Source organism: Mobula birostris, chromosome 12 (genome assembly GCF_030028105.1).
Source record: "Mobula birostris isolate sMobBir1 chromosome 12, sMobBir1.hap1, whole genome shotgun sequence".
Lineage (NCBI taxonomy): Eukaryota > Metazoa > Chordata > Chondrichthyes > Myliobatiformes > Myliobatidae > Mobula > Mobula birostris.
The window spans coordinates 53454888-53473475 of NC_092381.1; the positions used below are offsets into that span (position 1 = coordinate 53454888).

The following is an 18588-nucleotide window of genomic DNA, read 5'->3' on the forward strand; positions in this document are numbered from 1 at the left end:
ACTTGTAGACCCCAGTCAGTTCCGATCGGCAAAAATACCCCTCCACAACCTCCATCAGCACAGCACCACCACAGGGATGTTTCCTTAGAACTCTGCTCTACCTATAACTGTGTGGCTAAGTACAGCTTCAACACCATGTGCAAGTTTGCTGATGACACCACTGTTGTGGGTTGTATCAAAGGTGGGCTGTATCAACATACAGGAGAGAGACTGAAAATTTAGCTGAGTTGTGTAATATCAACAACCTCTCATTCAATGTCAATAAGACCAAAGAACTGATAGTCGACTTCAGGAGAGGGAAATCAGAGGTTCATGAGCTAGTAAACATTGGAAGATCAGAGGTGGAGAGGGTCAGTAACTTTAAATTCCCGGGTGTCACTGTCTCAGAGGACCTGCCCTGGACCCATCATATAAATATAATTATGAAGAAAGCATGACAGCACCTCTTCTTCCTCAGGACTCTGCTGAGATATGGCATGTCATCAAAAAACTTGGCAAACTTCTGCAGATGTGGTGTAAAGTGTGCTGACTGGCTGCATTATGGCCCGGTATGGGAACACCAATGCCTTTGAGCAGAAAATCCTATAAAAGGTAGTGGACTCAGCCCAGCTCACCACGGGTAAAGCCCCCAAAACCACGGAACACATCCACATGAAACGTCGCTGTAAAAAAGCAGCATCCATCATCAAAGATCCTCATAACCCAGGCAATGCTCTTTTCTCACTGCTGCAATCAAGTAGAAGGTACAAGTGGCTCAGGACTCACACCACCAGTTCAATAGTAGAGCTACTAGGACTTGATATTTCAATCCCTATGGTAAGTCAGCACTCTCGATGTTGACAGTGGGCTTGGAGTGGTGACGAGGAGGGAGGGTAGGTATGTCATCGGGGTCATCAGGTGGGCACCCTCCTTCTTAGACATTTCGTTGATAAGCCCACGACGTCTCCAGAGAGCTCAACGGTGCTACCTGGCGTTCCAGATACACCCTTCCTCAGTTCTATACCCTCCTGTCTTCATCTTGCAGCCCAGTTGTTGTCTTTCCTTTTAATCCAAATCCAATTGCTGCTTTCTCCTGCTGCATTTGACAAGGACTTGATTGCTTATTGGAGGGAGTGACCCCTCACCTCCATCTTCTTCAATAGACTGGTCGTAGATGTAGCAACGAATCCCCTGCATCCCACTTTTAGAGGGAAAATTTTGGTTTTTCAGCCATTCTGGGCAGCTTCAGTTGCCAGTTCAGAGTACTTGGTCTTTTCCCTCTTATAAGCTTCTTCGACACCATCTTCCCATGGTACTGTTAGTTCCACAACATATGCAGCTGGACCATGTCTGGCTGGAGTGTTGTAGCCACAATGTCTGGGGCAAACACAAGCTTTTTTTCCAAGTCCACGTCCATTTTCCAATCCCGAGCAACCTGCAGAATGCTTACATCTTTTGATGTTATATGGTGCTCTGGAGGTTGGCCTGCTGGTACAAATCGTGTAATGTGGACATTTCCTGCCAATGTTTGTGGGAGAGCATTTGTGATGATTCGTCTCTGTTCCAAGATTGATGCCAGCTGTCTGAGAACTTGGTTATGCCGTCAAGTGTACCGTCCTTGGGTGAGGTTCGTGGTGCATCCTGTTAAAATGTGCCTTAGTGATCCAGGTGTTTGACAATGGAAGCAAGCGGGGTCTTCTCCCCACCACTAGTTCAGGTTCTGGGGTGTGGGTAGGAGGTCATAAGTGGCTCTGATGACAAAACTTAGTCGAGATCCCTCCATCTCCCGGATGTCACGCCAGCTAAGTTTCCTCTTTTCCAGGCTCTCCCAATTAGTCCATTGGCCCTGCTTGGCCATTGAGAGAGCCCTGGCATTTTGCTCTGCCTCCTCCTGTCTTCTCAACTCCTCCACCAGGAGCCATCTCTTCTGCACTGATGTTGCCTTGTGCCACTGAGGAGCTTTTGGGACGAGCCCGAGCCCAGCTCTCCCATGTTGGACTTGGCCAACCACATTCCTGAAGTGAAGAGCAGACTTAGCACTCTGAACAGCTTCAGATGGGGTCCACTTCCTCCCCGTTGCCACACGGGGGGCCGCTGTTCGAATAACAGTATCTTCAGATTCAGTGAGGGTCATGACCAATTTTGCATTGGTGCATTTGAATTCTTCCACAAGACTTGCAATTGGTAATTCCAATTTGCCGTTCCCATACAGTCCAACAGGACTTAAGCATCATGGACGTCCAAGCCTCTGATTTACATGTGTGCTGATCATTCTGTCAAGCTTTTCAACCTTGCTGATGGGGATTTCATTCACTGTTAAAGGCCACATGAGTCTTGGGAGTATGCCGAACTGGAAGCACCACAGCTTGAGATTTCCTGGCAGCAAGGTCTTGTTGCGAGCTATATACATGATGGTATCCTTTTTTAGTTGTTTAAACTGCTCAGTGTCCTTGAGCTTAGCATCATACCATTGGCCCAAGCTCTTCACTGGCATTTCTGAAACAGTTGGGACAGGTGTTCCGTCAATATGAAATCTTTTATCCGTGACTTGACCTTTGACAATGGAGGTGGTTCTGCACTTGCTGGGCTTGATCTTCATCCTCGCCCATGTGATGTTTTGATGAAGCTTTTCCAGAAGTCTCTTGGTGCAGGGGACAGTTGCCTTTAGTATTGTTATATCATCCATATAGGCTCATATCGGTGGTAACCATTGACCAAACTGCAGCCCTTTTCCTCCTGCAACCCATTTTGAGGCTCTGATAATGAGCAACAGTTACTACCCCTCAGCTATCAGGCGGTTGAACAAAAGGGGATAACAACACTCATTTAAGGACTCTTTTATGTTGTTATTTCATGTTCATTATTCACTGCTATTTATTTATATCTGCATTTGCACAGTTTGCTTTGTTTACAGTTCCTGGTGCTCACAGCTTACAGATCCTGTTTGCAGTTACAGGTTTCCCCCGCCATCTGAAGGTAGAGCGTTTCTATGAAATGGTTCATAAGCCGGAATGTCGTAAAACAAAGAAGCAATTACCATTTATTTATTTGGGAAAAATTTGTGAGCGTTCGCAGACCCAAAAATAACCTACCAAGTCATGCCAAATAACACATAAAACCTAAAATAACAGTAACATACAGTAAAAGCAGGAAAGATATGATAAATACACAGCCTATATAAAGTAGAAATACTTCTCTACAATCATTGCTGCACTGCTCTCCGTAGCGAAAGTCTCACGCAAGCGCTCTCGGCAAAAACACTCTCCAGTAACCCTTAAGCTATGAAGCTGCCAAATCATACCAAATAACACATAAAAATACACAGCCTATATAAAGTAGAAATAATATATGTACAGTGTAGTATCACTTACAGGAATCAGGAAGACAGCGCCGATCACACTGATGATGGTGTGTTAGGCTGAGTCATCGGAGATTGGGGCGGTGCAGTGGCCCCCACCCTCCGGGTAACGAACCGATACCAATCCGCGAAGCATGCAGCGGTACAGCGGTGGCTGGGACGCACCCAGCACATCTTTAAGGAAAAAGCCGGAATAAACAAGCTAATTAATTAGGTGCCGCCTGGCACGTAAATGTTGGCCCAGATCAGAGGCGACTCAATCGGCAATCGCCTCTGATCTGGGCCGACATTTACATGCCGATGGCACCTAATTAATTAGCTTGTTTATTTCCGGTTTTTTCTTAACGATGTGCTGGGTGCGCCCCGGCTATCGCTGCATTCTCCACAACCCGGCTACTGCTGCATTCTCCGTGGCAATGTATCGGTCTGCAGCCCAGGGGTTGGGCTGGTGGAACACTGGGGTGTCATCTCATCGTCGTCTGTTTCCATCAGGGAGGCAGGTCATCTTCTTCTATGTCTGTCTGCCTTGATGTCCAAGGTCGAGATTCGTCGTCTGCTGTGGCTGATTGGAAGGCTTCCTTTACTGCTTAGCCTTGCGCAGTTTTCTATCATACAGTTCTTTGTAAGCACTCAAACCATCTTGCAAATATGCCCTAAACCGACGTACCCTTTCAAAATTAAAGTCATACTTTATCATTGCAGCGAAAATCTCACGCAGTTGCTTCACGTTCAGTTCCTGGATGACTTCACTTTCGGTCCATTCGCTACTGTATTCGGTTTCGATTGTTATCCTTTCTTCTTCCAATTGCATCAGCTCTTCATCTATCAGTTCTTGGTCATGGGATGCCAAAACCTCTTCAACATCATCTTCGTCAACTTCCACAAGCCAAACTCACTTTGTCCTTACTTCGTTCATCACAATTGAAACGCTTAATTATGTCTAGTTTTACACTAACTGTAACACCCTTATGAGCTCTTTTAGGTTTTTCTGATACCTTAGAACTCATCTTGCAAACGGATACTCACAGGCACGTGTTTAAGCAATGCCGGCTAGAATGCAGTTCTGGGGGAAGAGCTTGGCTGCTCGGGGCACACGCTGCCTTCTATCGCGCGCTGCTTTTTTTTTGCGCGCTGCCTTTTTTTCGTAACAGTGAAAACACCTTCTGTTAGTGAAAACAAGTAACTAATGTAGATCTTTCGTAACAGTGAGGTTTCATAAAGCGAACGTTCAAAAAGCGGGGGACACCTGTACTGTTCTATAGATTTGTTAAGTATGCCCATAGGAAAAAAATCTCTGGGTTGCATGTGATGATATATATTGTATGTACTCTGTTAGTAAATTTTACTTTGTACTTTGGACCTGTGGAATCAGAAATGCTACACTTGGCTACTGTTATATCACCATCAAGAACATTTACTGTGCCATCCCATGCTTTGGAAAGTCCAATCATCTGGAGGTATATAGGTGAGGGCCAAGAAGCTATGGTCAAGGGAGGCAGAAGACCATTTATAGGGCTGTTTTGAGTCAGTGGATGACAATATTCAGGGACCGACCTCTAAGTCTGAATGAATACGCCACAGTTGTCACCGACTTCATCAAGACCTGTGTGGGTGAATGTGTGCCTTTGAGAACATGCCATGCATTACCAAATCAAATGCCATGGATAAACCAGGAGATTTGTAGTCTGCTGAGGGCTAGATCTATGGCATTCAAGACCAATAATCCAGAACTGTACAAGAAGTCCAGGTATGACCTACGGAAGGTTATTTTAAGGGCAAAGCAATCAATTCTGATTGAGGTTAGAGACGGAATTGGATGCAGGTCAGTTCTGGCAATGTTTGTAGGTCATTACATAGTACAAAGTGAAATCTAACATCATGAATGGCTTCACACCCAGATGAGCTCAATGCCTTTTACGTATGCCTTGAAAGGGAAAATAAAACTACACTTGTGCAAATCTCTGAAGCATCTGGTAACCCTGTGATTTCTGTCTCAGAGGCCGACAGCAGAAGGTGAACCCTCGCACCTGATAGTGTACCGGGTAGGGCCCTGAAAACCTGTCCCCAAGATGTGCATGGTGAGCTGCTTCACTGATCCATCTCTCCTGTGATGAAGTGCTTTGAGAGGTTGGTCATGGCTCGAACCAACTCCTGTCTAAGCAAGTAACTGAACCCACTCCAATTTGCCTATCACCACAATAGGTCTACTGTGAATGCAATCTCACTGGCTCTCCACTTGGCCTTAGATCACTTGGAATACCTATGTCCGCCTGCTGTTTATTGTCTACAGCTCAGCATTCAACACAATCATACCCTCAGTTCTAATCAACAAGCTCCAAAACCTGGGCACCTGTACACCCCTCTGCACCTGGATCCTTGATTTCCTCACTGGGAGACAACACTCTGTGTGAATTGAAAATAACAACTCCTCCTTGCTGACAATCAACAGGATGCATGCTTAGCCCACTGCTCTACTCTCTCTACACCCACGACTGTGTGGCTAGGCACCGCACAAATTCCACCCATAAATTTGCCGACAACACAGCTATTGTTGGCAGAATTGTAGGTGGTGATGACAAAGCATACAGGAGAGAGATAGATCAGCTGGTTGAATGGTGTCACAACAACAATCTTGTACCCAACATCAGTAAAACCAAGGAACTGATTGTGGACTGCAGGAAGGGGAAGATGAGGGAACACACCAGTCCTCATCAAGAAATCATAAGAGGAAAGGGTGAACAGTTTTCAAGTTCCTGGATGTCAGCATCTCTGAAGATCTATCTTAGCCCCAACATATTGATGCAATTACAAAGAAGGCACAACAACCGCTATATTTTATTAGGCACTTGAGGAGAATTGGAATGTCACCAAATACGCTCAAAAATTTCTACAGATGTACCATGGAGAGCATTCTAACTGGTTGCATCACTGTCTGATATATGTGGGGGGGGGGAGAGGGTAAGGACACTGCACAGGATCAGAAAAACTGCCGAAAGTTGTAAACTCAGCCAATTCCACCAAGGGCACAAGCCTACCAGCGTCCAGGACACCTTTAAAAGCGATGCCTCAAAAAGGCAGCACCCATCCTTAAGAATCCCCATCACACAGGACATGCCCTCTTCTCATCAAGGAGGAGATACAGGAGTCTGAAGACACACACTCAATGTTCCGGGAATAGCTTCTTCCTCTCCGCCATCAGATTTCTGAATAGACAATAAACCCATGAACGCAACCTCAACTTTCTTCTTTTTTATACTACTTCTTTAATGCAATTTTCTTTTTTATATATACTTATTGTAATTCATAGTTTTTTATTATTATAGTTTTTAGTATTGCAGTGTACTGCTGCTGCAAAACAACAAATTTCACAACATATCTAGTGGTAGTAAACCTGATTCTGATTCAGTGCATTTGAAGCACCGAGAAACATATATTGATTTGCCACATAAAATAAAATAATGGCATTGGGAGTAATGTATTAACATGGCTGAACTAGCTAATCAAGAAATAAAAGAGTTGAAACAAATGAATTATTTTCAGACAGCAAACTTTACTAATATGGTGCCTGAAAGATCAGTGATGGAGCCTCAGCTATTTACAATTTATACCAATGACACCGTTTAAAGGGCTGAGCACGTAGTCAGATTTACTGATAGGAATTCAAGAAGGATGCAATAAAGATGCAAAAGAGTAGGCATGGAGGTAAAGTTTGCTAGAGGGAATATAACGGGGAGAAGTGAGAGATCATCCAGTTTGGTGGGAAGAACAGAAAATCAGAATGCAGTGCAAAAGGATCTGAGCAACATACACAAAAACTGCTGGTGGACGCAGCAGGCCAGGCAGCATCTATAGGAAGAGATACAGTCGACTTTTCGGGCCGAGACCCTTCGACAGGACTAACTGAAAGAAGAGAGAGTATCTGAGTTTACTTGCACACAAAACACAGAAGGCTAACATTCAGTACAGCAAATAATTTGAAAAGAATCTGGAATGTTGGCCTTCATTGCAAAGTTGGTGGAGAATACATCTAGAAGAGCATTTTCACATTGATGAGATGATACTGTCTACAGGTTAGGCTTTCTTTTATTTACTTTGGAGGAAGCTCAAAGTTCATCAGTTGACTCCTGGGAATAAAGGATTACTTTTTGAGGTGGCTAATTAGGTGAGGCCTAACACCATGGATCCTGAGCTGATCTGCTTTCCCTAAGAAGGTGTAAGCACCCTTTTTCTCCCTCAGTTGCCCTTTGTATTGCAGATGGGTTTCAGAAAGAGTAGCTAAGTTAATCTCAGTTCTCTGGCGATGACCATGGTTTTCCTTTATGGTTGATCACAGGTTGCACTATCTTTCCTAGTCCATATATTCCAGGCTCCAAAAGTCATGTTTCCTTTTTGTCTGACCACATATGGTGATCCCTCTGGATGCAGTAATCCAGTCAGGAGGTTTTGAGGAAGGTTATTTTTAGGGCTTCTTTTCCAGCCTCTTCCTCAGGTACGGTAAGCAGACTGGGGAGCCTGAATCATGGGCAGCCACCAGACCGTCCTTGGCAGATCGCGATCAGGGTCCAACTAGCGGTACCACAGACATGACCTTCACAGCATGCCAAAGCCAATGACAGGAAAAATGGTGTGAACAAAGCCAACCCTTGTACTTGGCTTTCATAGATTTGACAAAGGCATTCAGTACAGTAGATAATCAAGCTTTCTGGCGTGTACTATTAAGATATGGCTGTCCTGACAAGAACTTATGAATACTGCAGCTACTGAATGATGGCATGTCAGCGACAGTACACAGAAATAGTGGCACTGAATAAGGTTTGGCTAACCTTAAAAGTGCTGATAAACTAAACGGAAGCAAAAATAGAAGGTGATATACCTATCTCAAGAAACACGTGTTATAATGTGGATTTTATATTACACAATTTTTTAAAAAATCATTTATTCATTCCTTTTTCCCCACCTAAATGAGAATATATACATGGGAGGAATACACAGGAAAATCATTTCTGTGTAATGGCTATAGTTTTTTTTACTTACTTTTATAGGTACTGCAGCGGGGGCACTCAACCCACAGGTAGGAGGGACTATCCCCCACAGCTAGATTTTTCTTCTAGCCCAACCCACGGTCATCTAAAGACCCCAGCCTTGGAATCACACCTTCCTTACCTTTTTTTTTGTTATTCACATTTCTTGGTTCTTAATGGCTCAGGGAGTAGATTGATTAAGTTATATTCTGCAAATTTCAATGATATACTAACAGATAAATACACTTAGCGAGTAAGACTATATTATTTTGGGTATATACATCAAGAATGGTTGAAAAGAGATAAATATAAATATTTAATGAATGTACTGCTGGTGGCTGGTAAAAAGACCCTTCCCAGGAAATGGTTATCTCAGGAGAGCCCAACTTTAAATGTATGGATGGAAATTACAATGGACATTTACAAAATGGAGAAGATAACAACATCTGTTAATCATAAGTTGGAACAATTTTATTCATACTGGAAAAAAATGGTTTAACTACATAACATCTCATAGGCCTAATTTTATTCTCACAATCAATGAACATGTTGTAAAAAAAATCACTCCCTACACTGTACATAATGTACAGTGTACAATTGTTTCAATTGTTCTTTCTTTCCTCTTCTTTCTATAAGTGTATACCTCAGATAAATATTATGTGGAGATTTGTGACAAATATGATTATATGATATATATGTACAGTATCAGAAATACATCTTATGGAAATGTTTGTTTAATGATGAAACTCAATAAAAAAATAAATTACAAAAACAAATAGTGGCACTGAATCAGAACCCTTCATTGTGAAGACAGGAGTCAAACAGGGCTGTATCACTGCACCCATCCTATTTGCCACCTTTATTGCTGCTATCCTTCACTTCACTGGCCAAGACCTACCACACGGAGTCTCAATCGTGTATAGAACGCACAACAGGCATTTCAACCTCAACCAGCTCAAGGCCAAAAACAAGGTCAGCACCACCACTATTATGAAGCAGATGACAACACCATTGCAACATGCTCTGAAGGAGACATCCAATGTATCCTGAACATCTTTGCCAAGCAATTGAGTCTTGTTTCAAATATGAAAATGACACAGGTCCTATCTCAGCCACTGTCCAACCAGCCATTTATCCATCCCTCCATAAAAGTTGATGATATTGCCCTTGAAAATGTAGACCACCTTCCCTAACTTGGCAGCATTCTCTCCTCAAAAGCAGTTAGACAATGACCCAGAGATCAACCACCATCTGAGTAGGACTAGTGGAGTCTCCGCAAGACTAAGAAAATGAGTCTTTGAAGGTGGCGACTTACAGGTCCAAACAAAACTTTAGTCAATAAAGCAGTTGTCCTTCCTACATTATTATATGGAACTGAATCATGGACCACCAGCAGTAGGCACCTGAAAGCCCTGGAATAATACTACCAAAGAACCTTACAAAAGGTTTTGAGGATCAGCTGGAAGGACAAAAGGACTAACACCAGTGTACTACAGGAGGCCAACATGAACCATATCTCCAGCACGATAAAGCAGCACCAACTCTAGTGGATAGGTCATGCCATCCTGATGCTTAACTCAAGTCTCCCTAAACAGAGCCTTTACTCCCAGTTGAAGGAAGGTCAGTAAGCCCCTGGTGGGCAAAGGAAAAGCTTCAAAGTAACATCCAAATCAGCCTGAAGAAATACAACATTAAGTCCAAACACTGGAAAGATATTGCACCTGGAGGAAATCTCTTTGAGAGGGAGCTGCGCTACACGACAGCAACATCTGCTACGCTGCAGAGAAAAAGCAGCAGCTGCAGAAGGAGAGAATGAAGAACCAAATGACCCAACCACTAACCACAGCCATCACTTACACATGTCCACATTGCACCAGAATATGTGGATCCCAGACATCCATCTCTACAGCCATCTGAGGCCCCATCAAATAGAAACTCCTTAGGAGAACACCTTACTCAACTTGAGCAATTGCACTACAGCTACCAGGTGAGACCCATATTCAGCTGCAAATTTAAGAATGAGAGGTGATCTTATTAAAACATAAGATTCTGATGGGATATCTCCTTGGATGCAGGAACCTAGAAATGGAAGGCATAGTTTAGTCAAGGGTATTGGTTGCTCAATTAAGATGGAGATGAACAGAATTTTTTTTTAAGCAGAGGATCATGAATCTTTGAAATTATCTACTCCAGATATCTCTAAATACAGAATCACTGAATATATCAAGGACAAGAGAGACATGCTTTTGTCCATGGTGTCCTTTCGTAGAAAACCTACAGCACAATACAGGCCCTTCGGCCCACAAAGTTGTGCCGAACATGTCCCTACCTTAGAAATTACTAGGATTACCTATAGCCCTTTATTTTTCTAAGCTCCATGTACCTATCCAAAAGTCTCCTAAAAGACCCTGTTGCATCCACCTCCACCACCGTTGCCAGCAGCCCATTCCATGCACTCACCACTCTGCGTAAAAACCTTACCCCGGATATCTCCTCTGTACCTACTTTCCAGCGCCTTAAACCTGTGTCCTTTTGCGGCAACCATTTCAGCCCTGGGAAAAAGCTTCTGACTATCCACACAATCAATGCCTCTCATCATCTTATATACCTCTAACAGGTCACTTCTCATCCTCCGTCGCTCCAAGGAGAAAAAGCCAAGTTCACTCAACCTGTTTTCATAAGGCATGCTCCCCAATCCAGGCAACATCCATAGAAAGTAATTAATTATTAGTAATTAGTAGTTAGACTAGCTCTGATTTTATTGAATAGAGCAGTGGTCCCTAACCTCCAGGCCGCGGACCAATACCGGGCCGCGAAGCATGCAGGGGTGCAGTGGTGGCCGGGATGCACCCAGCACATCTTTAAGAAAAAGGCCGAAATAAACAAGCTAATTAATTAGGTGCCACCCAGCACGTAAATGTCGGCCCAGATCAGAGGCGATGGGCGACCCAGCGTCCTGGCTACCACTGCACCACTGCATGCTTCGCAGCCCAGTATCAGTCTGCGGCCTGGAGGCTGGGGACCACTGGAATAGAGAAAGGCTCAAGAGGCCATGTGGCTACTTCTACTGCTATTTCTTAAGTTCTTATGTTTTAGTAATCCTGTGCTACCAGAATCGAGCTATTTGTTAGGAGGCTATGATTCAACAGATGGTTCAAGCATGTGCATCCTTGCCTTTCTCAATAAACATGAGAGGGCCTTTGGCAGCAATATTAAATAAATAAGACAAATATCAAAAAATCTAATCACTTTCCTGCCATGCCCATTGTTCTCTGAAAACTTACATTTTCAATGCTGTAAGGAAAAAGGCAACTATTACTCTCCCACTTTGCTGTTCAGAAAAAAAACTACATTGAAAGTTAAAAAAAACTCAGATATTCTGGATTAGCAGAAAACAATAATGAAACAGACAGCAACCTTAAGCTTAATAAATCGGAAAAGGCAGCTAATGAAGTAAAATATGTCAGGACACATTGACAAAAAGAAATGACATCAACAAAAATCAATCAAATTGGCAGTTAGAAACACATTTTATACAATATTTCAGAAAACTTTGTCATTGTTTCAAACCAAAGTTATAAAAGGCTTCTTTGTAACACTGAAATGTACCTACCATGCCCTTTAGGGTAGGATCTGCTAAGGGAGATCTGTTACCATGGAAATCAGGCCAAACATGTAAATCTTCTGTTAGCATGCCCACAGCAGAGCACTTTTTAATGGACTCCAGGTGACAGTTTAAGTACATATAGACATTCTTCCCACTAAAAGAAAAGAAAACATTCTGAAATCAACCATTTATAACTATAACATTGCTCAGTTATAAGCCAAGAATAAAACTGGTCATTTCACTGCTGTAATTTTGGGAATAAAATTATATGAGATTTTTTAACAGTGAGATTATATTTGACATTGAAAAAAAACTAAGAGCCCATGTTTACACTCTAAAGTCAGTGAGGCACATTTAAGGCATGTATGCAAATGCAAGTATGCACAAGAACGAAATACAGTGGGTTCCCATTAATTGATACATTGAGACCAGTACATATTGACTCAAATAGCCAATGTTTCATGCAAATAGTTGAGAAGGTATAAGAAAGCCAAACTATTGATTAACATAATAAAAAAATGTATTTAAATGAAATACAGAACAAATTAGAACACTACCAGAAGTACTACAGTACTAAAATATTGCATATTAGTTCTTAATAGTTATCGATGATGGAATTTATTCAGTGTATGCTGCCATGTCCTTTTGATTGATTGTACAAATCAGCACAGACCTAGTTTAGATAATGGACTGCCTTCATACAATGCTTTTGTGATCAGATCCTCCAAATCTTCATTTTCATTGTAACATTCAAGATGAGTCTTGACACCTTTAAACTCTTCATAGTCCTAACATGTTTAGGTAGTGAAATTGTTTCATTTTCACTCCTGCACATTTCTGGCATCTCCAAGCCTGGATGCTTGAAACCACAAGTGAGCAAATCAGTTCTTAATTGTCTTACTGCTTTTTCTTGCCACCCGTCAGTGACAAAAAAATCATTGCTTTTTGAACAGAAACACATGCAGCTGGCATTATTTAAAATCTGTTCACTCATTCTAAGCATTGTGTAGTGTCTAACGGCCACGCATGTGCACGCAACTGATGGCTCGGCAACAGTGCCTGTCCCAATTAAGTGGCATGGTGCCCCAAATAAGCAAAGGGAATCCAGATATTCCAGATATTTTCTTAATTTGTGTTTGTTCTCCAAGAATTGTCCTAAATAAGTGGCTTCCCCATTTATCTGACGGCTCAATTAATCAGAATCCACTGGATGTACTCTGTGAAGTGTCTTCCCTACTGTTTATTTTAAAGTGTTTAAATATATTCAAAGTTGCAGTCTTTGAGATGATATCTGCTTCAGACAAAAATTTCTTGCTGCATTTAAGGAGTTATTCTAGAAATGATTATTCATATTTATTACCCTCTCAATGAATTGAGAAGTTAGTTTGTTGATAAATGTTCCATTTTTTCAAACAACCCAACAAACATCCTACACCCAGCACTAATAACCATGGTACAGGCACATTGTAACCTGGATTGATTAAAAGAGAATTTTATTCTGACAGGAGGAAACAAAACAGAGATAAAAAGACTGGTAACCCAATTTATATTTTACTTCACCAGTTGTTCTGTCTACTGACCTGCTTGACACAAAAATTCAACTGTTCATCTTGTGGAATGTGGTATAAATTGAGAAAAAATATTTCCATAAAATGGATAAAAATATCCACCTTATAGTCAACTACAATAATTGTGAATATTATATTAAGAAGTTTTGTAACTGTGGAGGCTATTGCAGGCTAATACACTTTAAGATGTTGGTTAACAAATGCGTTAAATTTGTTGTGTAGAGGAGTTAATTGCATTTTCAAGGGTACTAAATCTTGGTGCACAGAGAATTCAAATAATTCAATTTATATTATTATAGGGATCCCAGAGTTGTAGATAAGTCTCATATCAGTCCAATTTTCACTATATACCTTTGCTCACATTACTGCAGAAAGACATTTTTAATTGCGTGCTGTTAATCGGTTTATGACTTCCAAGGATATGCATGTTTATTCAATCAAAAGACCTAAAATAACTGAGAAATCATATCAAAGTTTACAGCAGTCTCCACGCCAATTTTGCAAAAAGCACAAAAGCTAAATTTCCTGCCATTTTCTGAAATGTAAACGTCATTTGAAGTCAAGGAAATTATGCTACTTCATAGCACATTCTTCAATTAATTCTTCTTTTTGTATGAAAATTAAATTTGAAGTCACCAAATCAACATTTATACACAACATTTTAACAAAAATGTAACAGCATAAATAATTTATCTTATAATTATTTTAATTATGATGACATAATTGTAGTTATCAGTCACAAATGAAATTAATAATAGGTTTACTTCATCAATACAGAGGATTTGGGAAACTCAGACATGACAAATGTTGGCAAAATTCACTTATTTAATAATTTTCTTCATCTTCTGTGCAGGAATTATTATTGTACTATAAACTTGTGGTGGTATGCCAAAGTTTTCAGGAAATTCTGGGTCATGAGTTTGAATTGTGCTATCAAGGTTCAAGATTCAAAATAGTTCATTGTCATTTTTCAGTACACAAATGTAAAGGAGAGTGAATTGATTGTTATTCTGGATCTGATGCTGCACAAAAACACAATAAAGAACACAATAAATAGAAATACATAAGGTTATCTTATATACATAGACTGTATGTACATAAAGTGATGCTAGGTTCAGGAGTATCTGTACATCAAGTGACTATGATAATGTAGTGGTGGTGGATTGGTGTATATGTGGAATTGTTGATCAGCCTGACAGCTTAGAGGAAGTAATTGTTTTTGAGTCTTGTAGTCCTGGTGTGAATGCTGTGCAGCCTCTTCCTTGATGGGAGTACAGGCCTTCCATAATGAAAGTGGGTGGGATCCTTCATGATGTTTCTGGCATTTTTCCAGCATTTTTCTGTATATATGTCCTTTATGGTGGGTAGGCTAGTGCCAATGATGCACTGGGCAACTTTGACTGCCTACTGTAAAGCCCTCCTATATGCTGCATAGCAGTTTCTGTACCTCATAGGGATGCAGCATATTAGAATGTTCTCAACTACTCATCTGTAGAATATCATGAATATTGACATACATAGTCCAGCTTCCTTCAGCCTCCTCAGAAAGTAGGGACATCAGTGAGCTTTCTAGACTGGGTAGGATGTTTTCTTAGGCCATGAGAGATTGTGCAAGATATACACTCCCAGAAGTGAATGATGCAGTTCAGGTTTTCAATAGCATATATGAAAAGTACCTTTGATAATCCTGATAATTTTGCTGCTATAGATCCACACTCAGGAAATTAAGTAAGCATTTCTTTGTGTCTGTTTTCTATATCTTAATTGTAAGACGTAACATTTAAGCTGATTATGAGATATATAGGAGTAGATCAAGAATGAAAGTAAACAAAGTGGCCAAAAATAATCTTTTATGTAGATGCATTTGGAAATTAAAGCTATCAAGGTCTTCCATATTAACTCACTCCCATGAAATGGACAATGGTATGAGGTGTTCCTTTGGAAAATAAACAAACAGCTTTCACTGCCTTTCTCCAAAGAAGTTGAATTCACACACAAGAACAGCGGTTGGAATGTTGGAAATGTAACGTTCACAGGTCTAGGCAAGTATTGAGAGGTACTGTAAATTTAGGAATGAATACTGACTTGATTAATAAAGACTAAAAGACTTCATAACTTATTCATGAATAAGGTTTTCATGTTTGGTTGAATTTACCTCCAGCATAAATACTTTAGCAGATACTTTGAACAATCAGAAAAGTTCAAAGTAAACTTATTATCAAAGTACATATATGTCACCATATACAACCCTGAGATTCATTTTCTTGTGGGCATTCTCAATAAATCCATTATAAAATAATAACCATAATAGAGTCAGTGAAAGACCACACCATCTGGACATTCAACCAGTGTGTAAAAGACAACAAAATGTGTAAATACAAAAAGAAAGAAATAACAATAAGTAATAAATATCAAGAACATGAGATGAAGAGTTCTTGTGGGATCATTTTAGTGATGGGGCAAGAGAAGTTGAGTGAAGTCATCCCCTCTGGTTCAAAAGCCTTACGATTGAGGGGTAATAACTGTCTGTAACCTGATGGTGTGAGTCCTGAGTCCTTCTCTGTGTCGTTACTATCACACTTGTTTGCATATATAGTAAAGTACAGGACCAAAGTGCACCTCCTATTTCTTCTGAGGTAAAGCCATGCTGTAAAATATTACATACCATTTAAGTATAATAATATATTGATATATTAAACTACATATTTTAAATGGATTTTTATCTGTGAGTCATAAAGCACTATAGCACAGAAATAGGCACTTCAACCTACCTAGTCCGTGCTTAACTATTACTCTCAAACAAGAGAAAATCTGCAGATGCTGGAAATCCAAGCAACACACACAAAATGCTGGAGGAACTCAGCGGGCCAGGCAGCACCTACGGAAAAGAGTATAGTCGATAGGACTCCATTGATGCTGCCTGTCTGCTGAGTTCCTTCAGCATTTTCTGTGCGTTGCTTGAACTACTGTTCTGTCTAGTTCCATCGACCTGCACCTAAACCATAGTCCTTCATACCCCTCCTGTCCATGTGCTTATTCACCTGCAGAGAGGGGAAAAGGAGCCAATATTTCAGATCGGTCTCTTTTTTCCAGAACGTGAAAATGGCTTGAGATGGGAATATGCAAGCCAATAAGAAATTAGAATCCTCAGTGCCAGATAGTTGGGCATTGTTAGATTCCTGAGAACTTCAAATGGAATCTGTGGCATGTTCTTGCCTTTGTGGTGCAAACCACATGGGACACAACATTAGTGTAGATATTAGTGTATTCACATTGAAGTTTTCCAGATATAGGACATGAAATTGTATATAGGTCACATGCAGCACAGGCTGTACAATTTTTGATGCTTAAAGTTCTCATTAATGCCTTTCCATGGATGGGTGAATACATTTTTCACTCACAAGACACTTCAAGACAATTGCCATGCTCACCTCCCCAGCCTCCCAATAAACTCCACCTAAACTAACATCAAAGTCCCACTCACCAGCAGCAACAGTGTGTTCTGAAGAGACTGTTCATTAATTGCCAGCTAATTATGATTTACAACTCCAGCTTATTACTATAATTCAATATGCCTGGAGCTTTCAATAGTTGACTGAGTTGTTACAGGCTCCAGGGAGGGGTGTGGCAGGTATTGATGGAGTTTCTTCAAAAATTATTTACTTCTAAACATTCCTTGCATAGACAGAGGGCACTCAGGGTAGGATAAGTTTTTGAAACAGGCAGGAGGAGGAGGGGAAAATGCCATATCTACTTGAGGAATTGGGGAGTAGTTCTCTTTCATGTCCAAGTTTTACTAATGATGTTCTGAACAAACTCTGCTGCTTGTGCAGACACAGTTATAACCACAGAGTTGCAAAAAGTACAGTGATGAGATTACATGCCTCAGGTTCCTTCCAAGGAGGAGCTCAAAGTTTATGTAACACCATGCTATTTGCTGTCTTTTATCTCTCTCTATAGTAAGAGAGCTGAGTACATTTTGTTGTGATCTGCCAGAGAGCAGGAGGTGAGAGAGCAGCTAACGCTGCTAGGACTGCAGGGCACATCATGTTGCAGTGTGTCAGCAGCTCTGTGCAGATCAACTGCACTGAAACAGAGATTCATAGTCATAGTCATACTTTATCGATCCCAGGGGGAAATTGTTTTTTGTTACAGTTGCACCATAAATAATAAATACTAATAGAACCATAAATAGTTAAATAGTAATATGTAAATTATGCCAGTAAATTATGAAATAAGTCCAGGACCAGCCTATCGGCACAGGGTGTCTGACCCTCCAAGGGAGGAGTTGTAAAGTTTGATGGCCACAGGCAGGAATGACTTCCTATGACACTCTGTGCTGCATCTTGGAGGAATGAGTCTCTGGCTGAATGTACTCCTGTGCCCACCCAGTACATTATGTAGTGGATGGGAGACATTGACCAAGATGGCATGCAACGTAGACAGCATTCTCTTTTCAGACACCGCCGTGAGAGAGTCCAGTTCCATCCCCACAACATCACTGGCCTTTCGAAAAAGTTTGTTGATTCTGTTGGTGTCTGCCACCCTCAGCCTGCTGCCCCAGCACACAACAGCAAACATGATAGCACTGGCCACCACAGACTCGTAGAACATCCTCAGCATCGTCCGGCAGATGTTAAAGGACCTCAGTCTCCTCAGGAAATAGAGACGGCTCTGACCCTTCCTGTAGACAGCCTCAGTGTTCTTTGACCAGTCCAGTTTATTGTCAATACGTATCTCCAGGTATTTGTAATCCTCCACCATGTCCACACTGACCCCCTGGATGAAAACAGGGGTCACCAGTACCTTAGCTCTCCTCAGGTCTACCACCAGCTCCTTAGTCTTTTTCACATTAAGCTGCAGATAATTCTGCTCACACCATGTGACAAAGTTTCCTACCGTAGCCCTGTACTCAATCTCATCTCCCTTGCTGATGCATCCAACTATGGCAGAGTCATCCGAAAACTTCTGAAGATGACAGACTCTGTGCAGTAGTTGAAGTCCAAGGTGTAAATGGTGAAGAGAAAGGGAGACAAGACAGTCCCCTGTGGAGCC

General features: G+C 41.3%; 1 protein-coding gene across 17 annotated transcripts in view; it reads right to left on the bottom strand.

Moving 5' to 3' along the window:
- fggy (FGGY carbohydrate kinase domain containing) overlaps nucleotides 1-18588 on the bottom strand; it is a 346341-nt gene that overhangs the window by 91223 nt on the left and 236530 nt on the right. For all 17 annotated transcript variants that reach the window (XR_011888007.1, XR_011888000.1, XR_011888001.1 and 14 more), the window contains exon 11: nucleotides 11972-12119. Coding sequence is in view for 8 of the 17 variants with exons in the window: in XM_072273806.1 (XP_072129907.1) it covers nucleotides 11972-12119 (148 nt within the window). In the remaining 9 variants the exon portion in view is untranslated. The remainder of the gene's footprint in view (nucleotides 1-11971; nucleotides 12120-18588) is intronic.